The sequence below is a fragment of the Gambusia affinis genome, linkage group LG22 (genome assembly GCF_019740435.1).
Source record: "Gambusia affinis linkage group LG22, SWU_Gaff_1.0, whole genome shotgun sequence".
NCBI lineage: Eukaryota > Metazoa > Chordata > Actinopteri > Cyprinodontiformes > Poeciliidae > Gambusia > Gambusia affinis.
The window spans coordinates 8030556-8051140 of record NC_057889.1 but is presented as its reverse complement, the minus strand read 5'-3'; the positions used below and the strand labels follow the sequence as shown (position 1 = coordinate 8051140).

At 37.8% G+C, this 20585-nt stretch overlaps 2 protein-coding genes across 5 annotated transcripts; one reads left to right on the top strand and one right to left on the bottom strand.

Annotated features, from left to right (window-relative positions):
- Positions 1 to 24: 24 nt before the first annotated feature.
- capn3b (calpain 3b) lies at positions 25 to 10986 on the bottom strand. 2 transcript variants are annotated; one of them, XM_044107293.1, is made up of 23 exons: positions 10449 to 10986; positions 8408 to 8477; positions 7252 to 7370; positions 6484 to 6617; positions 6041 to 6209; positions 5752 to 5835; positions 5570 to 5661; positions 5377 to 5454; positions 5001 to 5161; positions 4755 to 4924; positions 4657 to 4668; positions 3838 to 4046; positions 3691 to 3727; positions 3242 to 3265; positions 2502 to 2588; positions 2328 to 2402; positions 2186 to 2243; positions 2038 to 2102; positions 1373 to 1441; positions 1214 to 1292; positions 989 to 1105; positions 673 to 731; positions 25 to 141 (listed from the first exon to the last, which is right to left on the bottom strand). In XM_044107293.1, the coding sequence occupies exons 1-23, from the start codon at positions 10764 to 10766 to the stop codon at positions 115 to 117; spliced, it is 2313 nt and encodes a 770-aa protein (XP_043963228.1). In that variant the 5' UTR covers positions 10767 to 10986; the 3' UTR covers positions 25 to 114. The 2 variants fall into 2 exon arrangements, with proteins under 2 accessions (XP_043963228.1, XP_043963227.1); XM_044107292.1 differs by having other exon boundaries at positions 2328 to 2405; positions 10449 to 10985.
- On the top strand, positions 9457 to 20066 carry nrbp1 (nuclear receptor binding protein 1). 3 transcript variants are annotated; one of them, XM_044107296.1, is made up of 18 exons: positions 9457 to 9610; positions 13416 to 13674; positions 13866 to 13988; positions 14525 to 14626; positions 14714 to 14803; positions 14969 to 15009; positions 15211 to 15305; positions 15422 to 15505; positions 15599 to 15657; positions 16263 to 16361; positions 16456 to 16588; positions 16894 to 16984; positions 17135 to 17185; positions 17832 to 17967; positions 18238 to 18291; positions 18386 to 18449; positions 18580 to 18635; positions 18706 to 20066. In XM_044107296.1, the coding sequence occupies exons 2-18, from the start codon at positions 13444 to 13446 to the stop codon at positions 18799 to 18801; spliced, it is 1605 nt and encodes a 534-aa protein (XP_043963231.1). In that variant the 5' UTR covers positions 9457 to 9610; positions 13416 to 13443; the 3' UTR covers positions 18802 to 20066. The 3 variants fall into 3 exon arrangements, with proteins under 3 accessions (XP_043963231.1, XP_043963230.1, XP_043963229.1); XM_044107295.1 differs by lacking the exon at positions 9457 to 9610 and adding an exon at positions 12599 to 13213 and having other exon boundaries at positions 13419 to 13674; XM_044107294.1 differs by lacking the exon at positions 9457 to 9610 and adding an exon at positions 12599 to 13213.
- Positions 20067 to 20585: the final 519 nt, after the last annotated feature.

Sequence of the window (20585 nt, the reverse complement as noted above, 5' to 3'; positions counted from 1 at the left end):
CTTAAGCCACAATGAAGACTAAACTTGCTGTCAAAACCTCACTTTAATGGCATAAACAGTACAGAAACGTGATTTAATGACTAATGATCAAGTAGATTGCCGGGTAATCTTCATCTAGGAATACATCGTCAGCTGAAGCCACTGGAAGAAAACACAAAAAACATTTTTATTTTACCTTTTTTTGTGGTATTTAACAGCCATCCAAACAATTTAATCGTTATTTTAAAACTCTTATTAGTTGTAAATTGGATTTAGATTCATCCTACAATTGTTTTTGTAATTTGTAACCAAACAACAAACCTCTTAAAGGGAAACCAGCAAACCCAGTGGAAAAGACTTTTTTTGTGTGAGAAATATTTCAGATTCTTTGAATATTTGAATGTTTAAGCAATTCAAAACAAATTAAAAATTCTTGCTGCAATATCCACTCCCAACTTATTATCGTGTGTATTTCAAAAGTTTGATAACAGAATGCCTGTTGTGAACCTTATAAGATGTATATTTAACTTGCTAAGGCTATTAAATAGAAGTAATTTTTTTATCAGCAGTCAAATACCCTCTGAGGGTTATGCCAAAAGAAAATCACTGATTTCTACAAAATGCAGATTTAAGTTTTAAAGAGGTGAAACACAAAACACAACTTAAACCAGAGAAATAAACAAAGCAACTTACCTCCAGGACATTTAGTTTAATTATTCCATCTCCGTCTTTATCGAAGGCGTTAAAGGCCCCTGAAAAACAAACAGATGAAGCCAAATCAGATCTCTTTTTATCATCTTTCCACTCGTGCTGTGATTCCTGCAACTTATTCTGATCTAGTTTATCCATTAATGGGACCTTTGGCTTCCTATGTGGAATATGAAAAATATTGATTCTTGTCATTTTGTTATTTTTCGCTTTGTCCCTTAGTAAAAAGGCAAAAAGTGATTTTCTATTTCTTCTGGTGTCTGTAGAATGAAAAACTAAGTGTTGAAATATTTTGACTCACTGAACATCCCCTCCAGTCTCACAAAACAGCAGATGTAGCTGTCAAAGTCAATGTTGAGGTGTTCATCTGCGTATCGCATGGCTATGATGTCGTACAACTGTTTGTTGAGGTGAAACCCTGCAGAGACGGAAACATTTTTTTAAGCCCAGGAACTTAAGTTTAAAATCAGTTAGAATGTAGACCAAATATCGGTATCTATAGCTGATTAAATGGTTTCTTTTCCACCTGCATCATTGACAGCGTTCCTCATCTCAAAGCTGCTGATGGAGCAGGACTTGTTTTGATTGTACTGTTTGAAGATGAGCTGGAAAAAAATAGAAGATATTTGGACCAAAAAAACCGCCAATATCACCAGACCTTAAACCAGAGCTGAATGTGTCCTACCTGCCATGCTTTTATCTTTTTCCACAAGTGTTTGAATTCCTGGAGATTCAGTTTGCCCGATCCATCAGTCTGAGAAACAGTTGGTCACAGAAAAATAAGTTCACAAACCTAGATATTGTCTCTAATGAAGGAAATGCAAGACCATTTTTAGAAATAATTGTAGTAATGCTGAGATGCTAAAACAATCCATAGTCAATTTCTTTAAAATAAAAAGTTCCTATAGAAGTAAAAATCAAAAGAACTTAAAAGGTTCAGTTCTTGGTGTTTCAATAAGTCAAGTGCTTAAAATAGATTTTTATCTGTTTCTTCCAGCAATTTATGTTGTTTAAAACACACTGAACCAAAGAAAGTCCTGAAATTAATACAATAATAATTTACAAAACAGAGTTTATGAAGCCACTTAAAGAAAAAATAACTTCTCCCTGACTGAAATTACTAAAGGACTAAAATCCGTCTTTCATAACAGTTTCCTGTTTTTGAGCAATTCTTGGAAATGCTATCATGTTGCGAAGTCTTATTCTTGTTCAACCTTCTGACCGGTTGTGCCACATTTCCCCAAAATCTTTATTAAAATAGAGAATTCATGCACTGTGAATCCATGAGTCAGCAGGAAAACACCCTCCATGTTTTTTACAACTTCCTGCTATTAGCATTTTAAAGGATACATCCATTAAGGCGATCATGCTTCGACACGTCTCAAGACTGAAGCCTTCTGTCTTTATCTCACTATCTATAAAATCATTTAAAAAAAAAAGCGAAGATCAGAATATAAAAACTTTACATGGATGCTGTAAACAAATTGTAGCCCTTTACGTTTAGAAAGAACGTTCTTCATGACCGTCTTGAGTTCATTTGCACAGATCTCCATGTCCTAAGGGAGGGAGGAGATATTTGTCTGATTAAACAGCCAAGACATGATAGTTTCTGTAAATCTGCCTCATTCCTGCATGCACACCTCGCCTGCAATCTGTTTGTAAATGGCTCTGAACTTTTTCTCTTCCTCAGTCTCTTCCTCGGCTTGCAGCAGCTTCTTCTAGCAAATGGATGAGAAGAAAATAATTCACAAGCATTTTTTTAAAGTATACTTCCTTTGCACATGTAGATGCATTAAAGCATTAAAGTTTATTACCTTTGGTTTCTTCCTCTTTTCCCCCTGAATGCCGTCGTGCTCAATTTCTTTGTTGGCGTGAGCTATGTCTGATACAAATACAATAGGCTGGCGTGTGTGACACCCCCAGTGTGAAAGAGGACATAAAAAAAATACAAAAGACTTAATTGCATAATATAACAATGATGACCTAAATAAATACTGGCACCTCTGGAAAAAAGATGTCTGAAAACCTTGAAATAAATTCAGCTTTCATTGCAGTTCTAACATCTCACACTGAACAACAGAGAGTTATTAATTCCTTTGCTGTAGTTTTCACTGACATGGTAAGCTTTTTGCCACTTCCTTACTGCTGAACATCAAGAACCTAATTAATAGTTGGAGTAAAGCATTTCTGAAGCTTCTCAATCAGGAATTTTTACTGTGCTCCATTCAAATCAAATCAAATCAAACTTTATTTGTATAGCACATTTCAGCAGCAAGGCATTTCAAAGTGCTTTACATCAAATCAAACACAAAAACACAATGCAACATAGAATCAACAATAAAAACACAACATCAGTCACAAACTGATGGTCATCTGCATTTTATGTATGTTTTAAGTTATCTTTGTCTAAAATTAACATTTCTTTAATGACAAAACATTTAAGCAAAAATTAAAGTAAAAGTTCTGAAGGAGGGTGGGGGCTACTTATTCACAGACATGCATGTTAAGAATAAATTTAGCTCAAAATCCAGGAATTTCAGCTTTATTTTATTACCTTCTTTTTCTTTTTCTTGTCTTGCTGAAGGACAAGGAGGAACAGAGAAAAAAATTGATAAATAGATTTGAAGACACATGAATTAATGGCAAGAAAATGAATAGCAATGATAAATGTAAGACACAGCTAACAGTTAAATTTCATCGTATCCCAGAAATGTCCCTACATAGCACAATTTATTATTATTGGGTTATTTTTTAATTATACAGTCTATTTATACTATTCATTTCTGATACAGATTTAGCAGCATATTTTCAGTCCCTGTGACTGAAATGAATTTTACTAAAGTCATTGGCCTTAACATTTAACCGTCACCTATCTCTAAACCTTCAATCCCTCAAAAACTGGAAAAGTTAGTAAAATAGAAGCTTACACAGTTCTGTAAACATGTAAAAAAAATTCAGCTGCTACAACATGAGCCACTGTAAATCTACCATCAGTGTGCAAACCTCTATTTGATCACGTTCAATGGTGCTCCCTACTTCCCTATGGAAAGAAAAACAGACATTAATTACCAACGTTCATTCTTAATTAGTTTTTTAATTTGAATCTCTAACTTTGGACCTCAGAATAACTGGAGCATCAGGGATACTTACTCAGATGTGCTCTGCTTCTCAGAGAAGACCCTGAGGATGAACTCTCCCTCCTCATGGGGTTCAAAGGTCGTGGGGATGATGGCATACTCTCCCGGAGGCAGTCGGAAGCGCTCCGACACCTCCCGCAGGTTGATGTAACTCTTGCATTTAGCTGTGGAGGCCGTGTAGAGGAAGAAGTCCTTCTGCAGATGTTGATTCTGGCCTTGCATCTGCACATTTAAAAAAATCCTGAGATGTGACTGAACTCTGCATCAAATGTTGTAACAATAAAAAATGATAATAAATTTGAAAGCGTATAATATTGAAATGAGATAAAATTCTCACAAGCATTAGCAAAACTGGTAAAATTGGTAGTGGTTTCTCATTATGCTGATGATGCATTAGTTATTTCAAATCCCTCATTTTTCCTTTTCTATGAAGTTTTAAGTTAACTTTTAAGGTTATGAATAATATAAATTATTTTTAAAAAGTGCTTAAATTTGACTTGTCTGACATTCCAGCTCAATGGCAAATGGCAACAGTGAATAAGAAATATCTTAACCTGTTTTTTTTCTTATAAATTACATTGGTAATCTATGGGTTTGCTAAGAAATTTACATGTTTATTTGCTGGAGTTACTGTTAAGGTTTGACAAACTACCATAAGAAAGTTTACAAATATTTTTCTAAGGGCTAAAACATAAAAAAATTAAGAGAAATTGCCATGGCTTCATTTTTAAGGTCTATGCAGTGTATGTTTGACCACTACCGGTTCTCCTCTCATACTTCAGTCAACACATGTAGCCTGATTGGATCATTCTTGAAGACGGATATACTGTACCTTCTCTGGCACCTGCAGAACAAACCAAAATTTAGACTTGAAAGAGTTTTTAGTGTTTTCAATTGATGTTGAGAATAAATCTGTCATGTAAACACAACCTTGTAGATAGAAAATCCAATGGTAAGGAATTTTGCTCCTTTATGGCGCTGCATCCTCCGACCCTTTTGCATCAGGGCTACAACAACAGTGCAGGCCACCTCCCCGTCCTCTGGGTCGTCGTCCTCCTCATAGAGCTGAAGCCGATACTGAGGGTTTGTCCAAAATGTGTCTACAGAGAATTTATGATATTAAACTAGATTTTTTTTTTAAGTTTAATAAAATAATTGTTAATTGAAAGGGCAAACCTGGGAAGTTCCTGCAGCCACCAGCAGAGCTGCCTCTCACCCAGCGACCTTCATTGACCGAAACCGTCCAGGTCATCCGTACGTCATCCTGCAGTCCGTCGGGGGTGAGGTTACACATCTCAAGTTTGGTGAAAGTCTTCTTGAACTCATCAAAGGACATCCTGGTAAAAAAAGACCAAAACGAAAGCTTGTAAGGAGAGCTTAATCACATTATAATAAGATGAGAGCAATTTCTGCTCTGACTTTCATTGTAACAATTGTGAAGAAACATTACTTTGTAGGATCAAACCAACAAATCCAGCCTAGTCCAGATGTTATGGTTGCATTTAAAGAGGAAATGCTATGATAACGATGCAGCTACAGCATTTTCACTCACCAGAACTCACTTGTCTCCACCGTCTGTTTTTTCAAATTCTCCCTGTCTGCAGTAGAAATAGTCAACCACTCATCTGACCTATGAAAAAGATCAGCAGAAAAATAGTAGACTTTACATATTTAATGTGCAATTACTCTTTCATACTTGATTTTAAATTAGTTCGCAGAAGCCATGTGGCAGTTTTGCATCTTACTTAGCACTCCAGCAACCCTTCCAGAGCACAAATCCCCATGGATTGCGTAGACGAATCAGGCGGATTCTGGAGTCCTTTGAGACTTCGTCACACTGAGAAAACACCACATCCCATTTCACATTAGAAATGTCTTCTACTGCCAGGACATATAAGTCTGCATTCAAAGGAAATCTCTGTTGCACCTCTTCCAGGCTGATGATGGAGTAGGCGTGACCCCTGACCAGCCCTTGGTCAGTCCGGGACTCCATTTCATTGGCGGAGGAAACCTGGCAGACACATCAAAACAAAGATGTGCTTTTTTGGTAAAGTTTATTTGCAACAAGGTAGGTCAAAGTGATTTAGACCAATTGTGAAATGTTCTTCAGCTGACAGGAGGCCCACTTTTTTGCTTCTTTAGGGAGAAAAAGACACATTTACTGAATTTTTTACTGCTTTTTGCAGTAAAGATGGAGTGTTTTCTCCAACACTTACATCTATGGAGCTGCCCATCAGTGAGCCCCTCTCCAGCGCCTTCCTCATGATGGTGAAGAGATCAGCAGGTGCCTCGGACAGCTCAAAAAACTCAGTGACTCCACCTGTGAAATCCTCCATGGCTTCCAAAGTGTTTCCCCCTTTCAGTGCCTCATAAGATCCATGCAACCTGAGAGAGAGGTCAATCATTCCCAGAGCATTGCTGAGGTGTCTGATCTCAAAGGCTTTCATCACAGCTTCTGCAGCCAACTCAGGAAACATGAGAGGTTTTGTGGTTACATGCCAAAATGTGTACATCTTGATTAGACATTTGGTTTCCTGCTTTCCTTTATAAAAGCTCTTTATGACATGCATTTGCATCTGATCCCCAGGAAATAATATATTATAAATATGCTTTTAAACAAGAAGGTCGTGGCTGAACCTCGTAGACAGACACTCCTTACTTGGCATACGCTTTTTCCAACAAAGCGCTCCAGAATTCGTTCTTTCTGAAAGATTTGGTGAAAACCAGCTGGTTGTCGCAGGTGGGGATGCGGTCATCCACAACCACATCGATCCACTCACCATAACGCCAGAACTAAGTGAGAGAAAAATGTGAAATCCATCACCAGTCAAAGATGAATTCCCACCACCTTTATGTGAGAGTATATTTAGACATCTTCACTTAAAACTGCCAATAAATATCTCTATAGTGTATTTAAAAATGTTTCCTTAGGAAAATAAATCAAGAATTATATTTGCATGGAGTTATGCAACTCTCTTATCAGTATTCTTAGCACTATTTTTTATTTTTTTTTTACAGTGAGTTGTGAAAACTAGATAAAGTAACATGTAATCTATGGTATGTCATTACCTTATTTATTTTTTAATGGGTCTGATCTTTCTAAGCACAAATTTTATGTAAATTTAGTTTATCAGGTCACTGAATTTGAGGGCCTTGCATTTTAAAACATTACCACTGACACTAACTAGTGCTGTTTTTACAAATTAATACTCTTTCACCACCTTGCTTGATAGTATGAGGTGTTTGGTCTCATATACCGTATTCAGTTTTCTCCAAAATTGCTGCGTATTACAGCCAAATAACAGTATTTGTCCTCATCTGTACAAACATTGACACAGCTCATTACTTTAGGAAGGTGACAGTGTTTAACAACAGTACCAAAAACTTTCATTTCCAGCTCCACCTCGCATCAACACTGATATGAAACCTGAAAGTGGAAGATTCCGGCGTAATTCTCAGTGAAGCTCTGATCTGGAGGAATCACTCTGTACAGCAGCTTCTCGTTCAGAGTCAGACAGGCAATGGCGGCGAGCAGCCAGCAGTCTCCTGCCAACAGATTCATGATCTATGAGGACTGTGGGTTTATTCCAAGCAAACATTTGACTTTGAGCCACATTGCTGCAGGTGTTCATCCACAGTTACAATGAAAGTTGCTCCATGTGTTTAAGTCCTCAAACATCTTTCACTTGAGCATCAGCTGCAATTACTCTTTAAACAGAAGTAGAAATAAAATGAGTAGATCAGAAATAAATAAAATTTGCTCAGAAATGCAATTCAGTAAGAGAATATTTTGTCTAACTTTGCATTTTCATCCAAGTCAGACGAAATGTTTAAAATGTTAAATTTATCTGCTATGAACACCCACAATTGTGGGTCAAGCCACTATTGACCCACAAATTATAGAAAAACTAATAACTTTTAACTAATAACCTAATGTAAACTTATAGGTAAATACAGGTATTATAAATTATGCATAAATAAAACATTAGTTGTAGATGGGTCATTTTCTCTGTATAAAATCAACATTTTGATGGTGACGAGATCAGAAGCTTCACATTTGTCTCCTTTAGGAATCGTTGTAAAGGAACATTTTGCTGCTTTTCAACCTGTGCAACCATTTTTAAACAAGTCTTCTCAAAACTAAACTGAATTATCCCACTCTCAAAGCAACTTTGATAATATGTTTGTGACAGTAATTTTTAAAAATGTAGAAGTTTGTTTGCTACTTTATCCATGCCCATAGTTAAATAATCATAGTTTAAAATGCTGACACAAAATTGGTTAGAGACAAAAAAGAAGGAAACTGACCTCTTTATTATATTTATGTGTGCTTTTTTATGGGTTCCCAGTACCTCAATAAGCCACAAAAGCTGTAAATATGGAAAACTAATGATAAAATATTATAAATCAAAGATAAAAATCTGCATTTTTAGAAATAATATTTTTTTGCATTTTATATGTTTAAAATAAATTATGATTATATAATTTTCTAGACTGCTCTGGAGTGGGGTTATGCTACAGTTTTGAAAAGCAGTAAGCTAATGCAACGTTGCCTGTAAAAGCAGGACCAGCTTAAAAATTACCCAGAGTTCCTTGGCAGATGTCGGTTCTGTTGGCTCCATCAACGATGAACTGGGGATCTTCACAGATTTCCTGGAAGGCAACGTTTTATCAAACATCAACTTAGATTTAACTGCAATACTGTAGAAAGCCAAAGTTTAACAATGTAATATGTTAAATTAATTGATTTTGCCAACAATTTTGATTCAAAATTGTTCCTTTAAACCACTTTAAGGTGCATTTAAAGGTAAGAAAATGCAAAAGTAAACAAGGGATTTATTAAACTCTGAAATCCTGTACACATGAGCTACCAACACAGAGGCCTTAAAAGCTGGAGTCACGTTCTTAAATTAGAGCTTGCTTCACTGCTGTCCCCCCTGGAAGGGATTCATGTGTCACTAATCTCAGCCAAATGCCTCAAGCTGCAATAATTATCAGTGATCGTGCAGAAATCACACTCCAAATTAAGTTAGGAGGGACAATGTGAGAAACGTTTCTTTTACATAAATTACCAAACATCCATGCAGAGAACTACTTTTATCCAAAAAAGATTGATTGACCTTGAAAGACACTGTTTGACTTCTGATAGTTGTGTAAACTGGGCAGGTTGGTGTCAATTTTCTCATCTTCCAGTCTTCAAAAATGATTTCTTTGAAACTCATGTTTATACTTCATATTCAAAATCCAACATTTAGTCTGGTTATGTTTATTTATTTATTAAGGAAATAAATCATCCTTCTCTTCTACTCACTCCATAGGTTTTCTGTAGAATTAGGTGTAGGGGGAACTGGGATGAAGGTTTATTTTGGATCTGTTTTATCATTTAGTCAATGTTTTGGATCTTCATTCTCACAAAAAAAAAAAAGAAACAAATTATGACCCGTTTTAACTTTTCCAGAAGTAGGCATGACATTTTTTTTTAAATCTAACATTAGTTGTTATGTGTTTCCCATCCCTGGTCCTCAAGGCACACTGCCCTACATGTTTTAGAGGTTTCCCTGCTTTAATGTACCAGATTCAACTGATTGCAGTTTAACAACCGCCTGTTAATCAGTCATCAATTGAGTTCAGCTGGACTGAAGCAAGGAAATACCTAAAACATGCAGGGCAGTGTGCCTTGAGGACCAGGTTTGGGAAACGCTGTTCATTTAATTTTAACAACATTTCCAGGATGTTTGAAAGAGAAACAGGCCCACAGCATCACAGATCCTCCACCACTCTTAACTGTGAGTAACAGCAGAATTCAGAGAACTTCACATGCTAACTTTAATTTGCATCCTATGGTTGCTATGGAGAACTTATGACCCCAAGATAATACTCTTTTTTGCAACATTTAACAGTCAGAATTAAAGCTTATTTTACCTTCTTTCTGTGAATTTGTATTTATTCACCCAGGAAACAGAAAATTAATGATTACTAACAAAAAGAACCAGAAATTCTGGTCAGCATACAAAAGTAAAGCATAAATTGAAGAATGCTTCAGTAACATTTCCTTTCAGTGTTAGATTATTCTATTACAGTGAGTGTATTTGACCTTCCGTTGCAGCGCTCTTTAAGTTTTGGATGTTTTCTTTTTAAACCACAGTTTATAAGGGTGTTTAATGCTGTAAGCTTGGGTCTTAGATAAGGATTCTGCAATGTCTGTTTGTTTTTAGTGTGCAGATCCGTGTCAGTGTGTTGGCCGGTACTCTGGATTGGTGTAAGTTTCTCAAATGATGCTAGTAACTGCCAAATGCTCCTGTCACACCTGCTACAAAAGGTTACATGTGATCAAAGACAAATCTCAAACTCATGTGTGTCTCAGAAAACTATACAAGTGTAACTTTGCCTTTACATTTTCCAGTGTTAGTCTGCAGAGTATGACTGGAAGGTGATAACCCACAAGCATGCACTTGCTTCTCATTGCTGTCATATCAACCAAATGCTTCACCCATATGCTGCAGAGGAGGTGTTGAGATATACAGGGTTTGTTGTGGAGAGCTTTTTAAAAACAACTTAAAGCCTCTACTCCATTATGTGCAGCATATCCTGACGCTTCTGACAAAAACAGAGAAGGGTACTCACTGAGGGACGTTTCCACTCAAACTTCATTTTGGGCATCTGGCTGTAAAAAAGTGAGGAGTCGTTTGCAGGGAAGAGAGGGTCCTCAAAAAGAACTTGCTTTGTCACATATTTATCCCTCAGCTCCAAAAAGGTCTTCAGGCGCTTTGCATCTTTGACTGCCTCGTTTCTGCTGAGGATGGCAGAGTAGATGGAGTTTGCTCCTGTGATCCCGTAGTCCACATTGCCATCAGCCTCCAGTGACGCCTCAGTGTCATGAAGCACTTTCACCTTAGTCTTTTCAACCACAAGTTTCTTCTCTGGATGGTTCCCGTCCTCCATCGTCTAACCCTCTAGTGTCACTACTGCAAGTTGGGGACTTTTCTTTGCTAAAACAACATGTGAAGTTGCAAAATAACCCTGGGAAACTTCCTGTGTTGTCCCAAACTAATCACTTTTAGTTCCTTTCTTTTCTAAAGCAAGAGTTATCCTCTTAGCCCATACTGTTTCTATGGGCTAAGAGCCACACTCCCACACTAGCAGTGCCCCTGGAGTAGCTGCACCTAAATATAAACCTTTTTAAGAAGGGGAGGAGGCTTCTCAGAGGTTCTCAATATCCAAAGTTTACAGTGTAGTTGTCAGATGATCAGCGTGGTATGAAACACGCTGATCTATAACTATACTATAACTATAATATTTGTTTATAGTTAAACAAATATTCGAAATCATACATTCCCCCACAAAGCCATGTTTGGTAGCTAGATTTTAATAAAGAATTTTTATTTAGTCTGCAAGTATTGCAGACTAAATAAAAATTACAACAAACACTAACATCTTGATATCTGAAATTACATATCTGCTGCCATCAGTCTTCTCCGCAGTGAAAAAATAATCTAAGTGGGTAAGGTACATTAAATGAATGGTAGCAATAGGGACCCCTGGTGGAATAAAATATATTTTGCTTCTTTTTCTGTCCCAGAAAACCAACCAATCATGGTTTATCTCTTTTTGATTGGTTGAATTTGCGCTCAGCCAGTGTCCATAACAAATACAAACACAGGGCGGTTGAGGACAAGGTTGCCAGATTTGAGAAAAATCTGTATTTTTACACAGTCATCATTTGAAGTATGATTATGTTTTTATAAACAATCTAAAACAAACAAACAAACAAAAAACCCTAAATAACTTGTGGCCTAAAAGTTAAGGAAAGTTGCAGAAATCAAGACAAAAGGTTTACCATACAATCTTCACACTTTTTCCACGCCATGATGATGCTGGAGTTTGCATTATATGTGTCTCTCTCATTAGTATTAATGTTCTGCACCATAGAATTTCTGATCAAATTACGGTTATTTAATGCCAGATTTTAGCTGTTTACATTTTATTTTGGTTGCGCAAATTTTAGTTTTCTCCTGACTGTTGTTGGTGTCTGTAACTTTGAGACCATTTTATATGCTACAACCACAAATTTCAATGTGTTTTGGGGGGAGATTTTATTTTTAAAAACACACAAAATGCAGTGTCTGATGATGAAGTGAAAGGAATATATGTATATTAATTAAAAAAACTAATTAAACTCTAAAAGACAGGCCTGCATTTGTATTCTTATAGCCCATTAAAGATCAAGGCTTCAGATGGCATTTCAGATGTTTCTTAATTAAAGTGGCAAGAAGAGAGAACCACTGTTTAAAGAGTACACTAAGAAGATCTGTTTGAATCTTTTAATCCAGCAAACATGTGAAAGAAGGAAATGTAAATACAAAAAAGAAAACTAACATTGAACACCACAGTAAAACATTAGGGAGAAAGCATCATGCTGTGGGTATGTTTTCTTTAAGCTAAAATACGGAAGATGATCTGCTAGAATTGATGTGAATATGGAGTCCGATAAATATAGGGGAATTCTGGGAAAAAACCTGCTCAAGGTTACAAAACAGAAGAGGATCAGCAATGAAAATTAATATTCAAAGACTGTTTTCTATCCAATTTGACTGAGCATGAGCTATTTTGCAAAAAATGGGGAAAGGATCTGTATGCGAAAAGTTGGTATATGTACAAAAAAGGATTAAAAATACTTTTCCGAAAAAGTCATTATTAATTTTTCTCGTGTAGACTCCAATTTTCGTTCCACCTTCCTTAGAAGGCCATAAAGGGGGATAGTAAGAGTTGTACCTGGCAACCAGCCTCGGTTCGTTAGTGCAGTGTGCATCTGGAAGTTGTCGCCATCATAAGTAGCTAAATGTTGTAGCTAGCTCTCAAGTCGTCAGCCGTTGTGTCCGAAGAAACACTATCTGACACAGTTAACCGCCTTTTCTGTGTTTCATATCGATGTTTTGTGAGCTGTTATGATGTCAACAACCAGTAAACGCGATTAGTTCTGTTGCAGTGTTGTGTCGTTTTCTCAAAACCAACAACAGGATCTATTTTCAGAGCACACATTAGCAGGCTGGAGTCTTGAGAGGCAGCAAAGGGGCGGTGGGCTGCTGAAACCGTTGCTGGTTAGCAACGAGCTTGCTTGGTAGCTAAAGAAAGTTAAATCGTTAATACACGTTTTCAGGAAACAAAAACAATCTGCTTTGAACGTTGCTGCAAACTAAGTGATGGTTTTCTGCTCTTAAGTTCGTAACTGACCATAACCAAGGATCTAGCAGCGCCAGGGTTAGCCGTCTCTCCGTTGAGGAAACTGGCATTTAAAGCTAATAGGACTTAACATTCTGCCAAGATTGGTCTGTAGCAGCGGGACTCTGATAAACTGGAGCTGCAATCGTCAGTTTTGTCGTTTTTTACAGGCAAGTACTGCTTTATAAAGTATGTTCACTTTTGTTTGAGATACGTTTAACTGTTAAAGACAGAGAATTAATGCTAACTTCCTCTGTCGCTGCTGTCCTAAAAAACTACTTGTCATTCTCTTCTGCAGGCTAGTTTTAAAATGTGTAGAGCTCGTTTTAAAGGTAATTAATATGTTTATGTTATGGTTTCTGTTTCATGCAGCAGGCTATTGGGCCTGACAGCGGAGAAGATGTCTGAGGGAGAGAGCAGGCAGGGCCCGGATCCTGCCCAGGAGACGAAGCCGGACTCGGGGGCAGCTGCGCCCGCAGGCCAAGCGGTGGCATCAGTGTCGCCGCCGGTGTCCACGGTGACCCAGCCTCCTCCCACTGCTGCCACGGAGGACGAGGAAGAGGAGAGCGAGGATGAGTCAGAGATTTTGGAGGAAAGCCCGTGTGGACGCTGGCAGAAACGCAGGGAAGAGGTGTGTGTGACTGAGTATCTTCATTTAAGTTTGCACAAAACTGGGAAATTTGTCTTTCAAACGGAGATGGGATTTTACTGTTCATTTTAAATTTGGGTTAGAGCAGCTCAAATAGTCTCTTGTAATCACCATCATTTTGATTACTAACTGGAATCTCTAATCTCTAATCGTTTTTCTTTCGCTCATTAAAGGTGAATCAGCGTAATGTGCCTGGGATCGATAATGCTTACTTGGCCATGGACACAGAGGAAGGTGTTGAGGTGGTGTGGAATGAAGTCATGTTCTCAGAAAGGAAGAACTTCAAACTGCAGGAGGTAAAATGCGTTGAAAGACATCCAAGTTTAAAATAGTCAGACTTGTTACTGTTTACACACTAGGAAGGAAGACGTTGCTGTATGGTTTTGTAAATACAGACAGTTATGTGTTAGCGTTTTAGAAATTGCACTTAACACAGGCACTCTGTCCTTCAGAGGACCTGTCACATTTTTTCCAGTGAACGATCCGGTCTCTAGTTATGGTGCGTTCACTGACAGGAAAAAATAGTTGAAAGGTTTAGGTTCCCAACCTTCTGGTCACACATTAGGGCTGATTTCCAGTAAATTTTTAGATTGGGTTGAAGACCTCGGATACTTAAAGTTGGAATATTGTCTTTGAGGGTGTTCAGTATAGGACTCCAAATTGAATGCACCATCACTAAGAGCGGCAGAAGTTGCATTTTATTCTTGCGCCATGACCGATTCAGTGAAAAATTACAGGGAATAAAATTGAGTGTTGTCGTCTTATCTTTTTTTTTTTTAAACCAACTTGACTATGTACTTAAAAGTATCTTTTTTTCTCTTTTATATCACAGGAAAAGGTGAAAGCTGTGTTTGACAATTTAATCCAGCTGGAACACTTGAACATTGTGAAGTTCCACAAGTACTGGGCAGATGTGAAGGAAAACAGAGCCAGGGTATGAAAACATGTCTCTACTACTTTTTTTAAAAATCACATGGACAAAATGTTAGTCTTCATTTTGATTGTTACATATTTTTGGCAGGTCATTTTCATCACTGAGTACATGTCATCAGGCAGTCTCAAGCAGTTCCTGAAAAAGACAAAGAAAAACCACAAAACCATGAATGAAAAGGTCTGAAAAGTTCGACTGCATCGCCAGATGTTCAAATTCCTCAACTTTGAAATTGGCTTTATAACTCGGATTAAAATACAAATCCCGTCGAACCTGTTTTTGTTTTTCTTTTAGACATATTTTAGCCAAGAATTAATTTCTGCTAATCTGTTTGCTTTCTGACAGGCCTGGAAGCGCTGGTGTACGCAGATACTGTCTGCCCTCAGGTTAGTTGGCTGTAATTAGATGCACACTGTTTCTGAACAAATCTTTACAAGGAGCTACAACTTTGATAAGTCAGCTCAGCTATTTATTAATGCAGTGCAACATAAACATGAATAGAATATTTATTTCAATCTAAGTTTAGGTGTTTATTAAGGTGGCAACTTGTATAGAAGTCATTGTAACAATTGTGTGATGGCCTCCAGTTACCTGCACTCCTGTGAACCTGCCATCATCCACGGCAACCTCACCTGTGACACCATCTTCATCCAGCACAACGGCCTCATCAAGATCGGCTCAGGTGAGCCTCGTCTCACATTTTCTGGAATTAATACGATCAGTTTTATGAGCTCAAGTTCAGAACTGTGTATCTCTACAGACACAGTTTACAGAGTGTCCTCCTTTTTTCTCTTTTAGTTGCCCCCGACACCATCAATAACCATGTGAAAACCTGCCGGGAGGAGCAGAAGAGCCTCCACTTCTTTGCTCCAGAATATGGAGGCAAGATCCTGCCAAGTTCAAAATAATGTCAGGCAGCTCTGTTCTGTTTTTGGTTTCTTTCTCTCTTATGAATTTACCTTTTTCTGCTTCCAGCTGTTGCCAATGTTACCACAGCGGTGGATATTTATTCCTTTGGAATGTGCGCCTTAGAGGTGAGAGGCAATGAGATTCATGTTTTTGACAATTTCTTTTCAGTATTTTCTTTTTAAATAATCACTAGTAGTGAGAGCAGTACACTCTTCACTCATGTTTTGTATTTTGGGTTTGTACGGGTCTTGAAATCTTTAAAAGCTTGAATTTCAATTAGATGTTTTCAAAGTGCTTTGCTAGGTTTCTGTATAAAAAATGCTAACATTCAGACCTCACAGTTTTGTAATGAAGTGAAATCTAATGGAATTTTGGAAAATGTTTTCAGGTTAGGCCAGATACTTAAAGATAATAAAAAGATGAAGATAATTAAAAGAAGTTAAGTTAGTCTAAACTCTTTTTGTTTTAGGTTAGTTAGAATTACCACAATTATTTCTATTTAGCCGAATGCCAGAAAACTTGGCGAGAATGTTTTTAGAGATTTTTTTGTAACTTTCTCAGACCAGTCAGGTTTATACTGTGTATGTAAGAGAGCTATTTCAAAACATAAAATGTTGCTATATTTTAGCTTACTTGGTGCCAGTAATAGACTAGTGCACTTGTACAAGATTACTTTGAAAAGTATATGAACGCTGATTTATACTCCTTTTTTGTCCAATCCTTTTGTCAGATGGCTGTTTTGGAAATCCAGAGTAATGGAGATTCGTCGTATGTGTCCCAAGAAGCCATAAACAGTGCCATTCAGTCCCTAGAAGACCCGCTGCAGCGGGTCAGTGAAGAATAAGCCCTAGCTTAAGATCTCAGTCAGCTATAGCAGCACAAACTCTGCGTCTTATTATTTTCCGTCATTTTCACATTTTCAGGAATTCATCCAGAAGTGTTTGGAGGTCGACCCGAGCAAAAGACCCACAGCCAAAGAGCTGCTGTTCCACCCTGCCTTGTTTGAGGTGCCCTTACTCAAGCTGCTAGCTGCACACTGCATCGTCAGCCACCAACGTACGTCAGCACACACATTCAAACTGTGTTATCTGTTTATTTTGTTAAGTTTTTTTTAAGTTGCTTCGCTTATTTGCATTTTCTGGGTTACAGAAACATTACCTGCTGTTGGAGTCTGAAGCTGCTCAGCTGTAAATCTGATAGCGCTGAGCAGAAATTAAAGCTTCAGGATTTGTGGCAAAGATTAGCTCAGTGTTGGAATAAATTCTGTATTGTTGCTGCTTTCTCACCAATCTTAGCTTCTTCCATCTTCAGCTTTCTTTCTGTGAGGAAGCATTGACAGATTTCCATTTTTGTTTCTGCAGATATGATTCCAGAAAACGCTCTAGAGGAGATGACGAAGAACATGGACCCCAACCTGGTCATTGTTGAAGCCAAGAACGGAGTTCAGATGAAGTAAGTCTTTCACTTTGGAGATTAATTGATTGCAACTTTTGACTATTTTGGTTTGCTGAGCAGCTTCAGACTCCAACAATCTTGTGTATAAATACAGATGTAGCTACAACCACCACAAGTTTTATTTGTTTATTTCCACCTTCTTATCAGGCTCTCCCAGTTTCCTGCATTAGAACTGGACAAGTTTCTGGAAGATGTGAGGTAATAGATTTATTTTGCTAATCTAATTTCTAAAACACTTTAGGTTTCATTTGGTTGGAAAAAGTGACGGTGAAGTTACTTCCAACGTCTTAAAGCAACCGTTTGGATTTGAGTATCAACATTTGTGAACATATTTACATCTCTGGGTTCATAGTGTGATATCCATCCATCCATCTATTTTCTATACACCCTTTATCCCTAATGGGGTCGGGAGGGTTGCTGGTGCCTATCCCCAACTAACGTTCTGGGCGAGAGGCGGGGTTCATCCTGGACAGGTCGCCAGTTTGTTGCAGGGCACATAGTGTGATATTTCTCATGATATTACTTACTGTCAACATGAAAAAAATTCTTAGCGTGATATTTTGATTTATGATAATAAATTTCAAGGAATGATTTCTGAAAACTAAAACTATTCTTCGGAGTGTTACTTTGACTCTTCTCCACTGTTCAATCAAAAAAGTTCAATGAACTGGAAAACATGATTGAATACAGTTATTGTTGGATGATTCCTGATTAAAATCAAACTTCTTTGTTACTGGTGTCCTGAAGAATTAGCAAAGGAATTGTGAGTTTTTCTATTTTTGTCACTTTTATTGTTAATTCTGAAGCTCTAACATTTTACTGCTTTCCCTCTTCATGTTTTCAGGAATGGGATTTATCCACTGACTGCTTTCGGGATGCCCCGTCCACAGCAACCTCAGCAGGAAGCTGTTAAGTCACCCATTGTCCCACCTTCAGTCAAATCCCCAACACCTGAACCTGCAGAGGTTGAGACCAGAAAGGTGGGAACTGCAGTCCTCAGGCACCTTCTAATGCATCAAATTCACATTGTTGTTTTGACATCATTAAAAGGGAGAAGTCAGAGAGTTAGGGTATAGTGAAAATATCTGAGCCGCTGTGTCAAATCGGTTTGTTCAGGGCGATGAAAAGTGTCCACATTATTCTTTGAAGAACAAGTTGTCTGGGCATGGATTTCCGTCTTACTTAGCTCTAATTATTTCATGGCAGAAATATGCAAGAAGTCTGAAACATGTTTTTATTTGCGCTGCCAGGTCCTCCAGATGCAGTGTAACATCGAGCCTGTCGATGAAGGCACCAAGCACCACGTATGTTTTAGTTGAGGGGAAAATTTTCTCCTTCTGAATGTTGGGAAAATTTTTTGTACTCAAACTATATTGACTTATTTTGTTTTTCTTTCAGCTGACGTTGTTGTTAAAACTTGAGGATAAACTAAACAGGCACTTGAGTTGTGATTTATTACCAAGTAAGTAAAACTTGAGAAAATTTTCTAGATGTGGTTATTCCACGGTTTAAAAGTAATTTGAGTGCACCCATGTCATGTTTCATAAAAAAAAAAAAACCTTTAATTTGTGATCTTTTATTCTTTTGCACAGATGAGAACGTTCAGGAGCTGGCCGTGGAGCTCGTCCAGCTGGGATTCATCAGCGAGGTGAGCAGAGAGGATTCTCTGTAGAAATCCCCGGTGGAATCCTTCTCACTTCGTCTTTTCGCCGTTGCAGGGCGATCAGCCGCGGCTCGCGTGCGTTCTCGAAGAGGCCTTCTCCAAGTTCTACAGCCGGAACGATTCTCTCAATCCGGTGACCGTTTCATCGTAGCCGAGGACTCGCCAGGCCTTCTCTGAGCCCTCCTCGTCCTCAGCAGCAGGACTAGCTTTCGCTTCACGTTGACATCGCTGTAAAGCTTTAGTGAGAATTGAGAGGGCAGCCTTGGTCTGACTGCAGATCCTGCAGCATCTTCTTGTATCTTATAGCGGGAAAAGCTGCCACTAAGTGGTTGTTGGTCTCTCTTTATTTTTATTTTTAATTTCTCCCACCACATACAGCCATCTTCTTCTCTTCTGAAAGAGGAAATTGTAATTGAAGCCTAATGGAAAGTACAAATGCTTTGTTTCTTTCAGTGGTAAGGAAATGGTAGTAGAAAGCTAAATAAAATGGATAACAGCAGTATTTTCCTTAAGTCAGTGTTGAAGTTGCTTTTTAATTTTTTTTTTTCTCAAGTCATTTAATGGAGTTGTGTGTCTGTCTGCTGTCCCGACAAACTGAAGCGTGTGTTTATAGTGTTGTGAGATTAAAATCTGGTCGTTTAAACTTTTGAGGTGCCTGCTGACCTGGGATCAGTTTCAGGTGGAAAACTAGGGAAGAAACACAAGCAGTTTCAGTTTTGCTTTATAGTTCCACTATCACACATGTAGTCAAACCCTTCAGCTGCAACACAATCAGATCAGCAGGTTAAGATATATATAGAAATCTATTTATTTGTGTATCTCTCTTTGATCTATTTCACTTCCAGCACAGACGGGGTCTGATTATATGATTTTATTCCCTGTTTTTCTTTAAATCAATCTGTTAGTTTCTATGAAAAATTACCAAGTGCAAGCATTGCAGCACTCAACAACCAGTTCTCCTTAGGTCTAATTTTTCCCTCCGTAAGTTCTGGATTTTCACCAGTGAATACACATTTGCTTCATGTCCAAAAGGAAAAGCAATGCATGGAATCCGTTTTCGCTCATCAGGAAGTAGATTTTGTTGCTCTTCAGTTACTGGCTCAATCCACTTCTATTGGATAAGTGGAAAATGGTTTTGCTCTTTTTCTGTTTGTAAACTTGTCCAGCCGTGGGCTCTGGCTTGCATGCGGCGCTGGGAGGAGCATAAAGATGTCGGGGAGCCTGAGCTGCGTCCTCCACGCTGTGACCACCTCCTGACAGGGTCTGTAGATACGAGTGTGGGACTGCCTGGCATGCCTGTAACCATCATGTACTCTGTATGCTGGACACTGTTCTGTTCCCACAACGCTTTTACCCTCTTTTTCACTTCCTCAACTAAAAATGGTAATAAAAAAAAAAAAAATCACATTATCTCCACCTGATGTGTTTGACTCAATTTTTGAAAGCTGTATAAAAAGCAGGGTTCCAACACAACATGGAGTTTTTCCTTTGTTTTCTCAGACTTTATTTACTGTCCTGTTCTGGATTTAAAGTCAGTTTTATCCCTCTATCAATGACTCCTTTATCTGTCAAGCTATTTGTTATTCCATCCAGCCATGTTCTTATGTGTCAATTCAAGAATATGTATCCCAAAAGAAAATTAAATGTAATCAAATGAAAGTATGATATGCAGAATGGATCTCCAGTAGGGGTGAAAAAAATAGCTGGAATTTATTTTTGATTAATCCATTATTGAAATAATTGTCAACTAGTTTAATAACCTATTAATCAAGGAGTGTGTTTCCTGAAAGAAAACGCACTCAGAGCAGTAATTAACCCAGAACTACAAAATATATACATTTTGAATCAAATATATATACATCTAAAAAAACATGTAACAAAAGTTGACCATATGATCATTTCCCATTGTGATCGATGAAAGAGTTTAAACTTCCT

What these genes read in the sequence shown, in the direction of transcription:
- capn3b (XM_044107292.1), bottom strand. Translation starts at nt 10,766, where the DNA reads ATGGAGGACGGGAACCATCCAGAGAAGAAACTTGTGGTTGAAAAGACT. An exon ending in TTGAGTGGAAACGTCCCTCA is followed by an intron (nt 8,478 to 10,448) that starts GTGAGTACCCTT and finishes GTTGCCTTCCAG; the next exon opens with GAAATCTGTGAAGATCCCCA. An exon ending in AAAAGATAAAAGCATGGCAG is followed by an intron (nt 1,293 to 1,372) that starts GTAGGACACATT and finishes ATTTTTTTCCAG; the next exon opens with CTCATCTTCAAACAGTACAA.
- nrbp1 (XM_044107296.1), top strand. Translation starts at nt 13,444, where the DNA reads ATGTCTGAGGGAGAGAGCAGGCAGGGCCCGGATCCTGCCCAGGAGACG. An exon ending in CTTTGCTCCAGAATATGGAG is followed by an intron (nt 15,506 to 15,598) that starts GCAAGATCCTGC and finishes TTCTGCTTCCAG; the next exon opens with CTGTTGCCAATGTTACCACA. An exon ending in TTGGAATGTGCGCCTTAGAG is followed by an intron (nt 15,658 to 16,262) that starts GTGAGAGGCAAT and finishes TCCTTTTGTCAG; the next exon opens with ATGGCTGTTTTGGAAATCCA.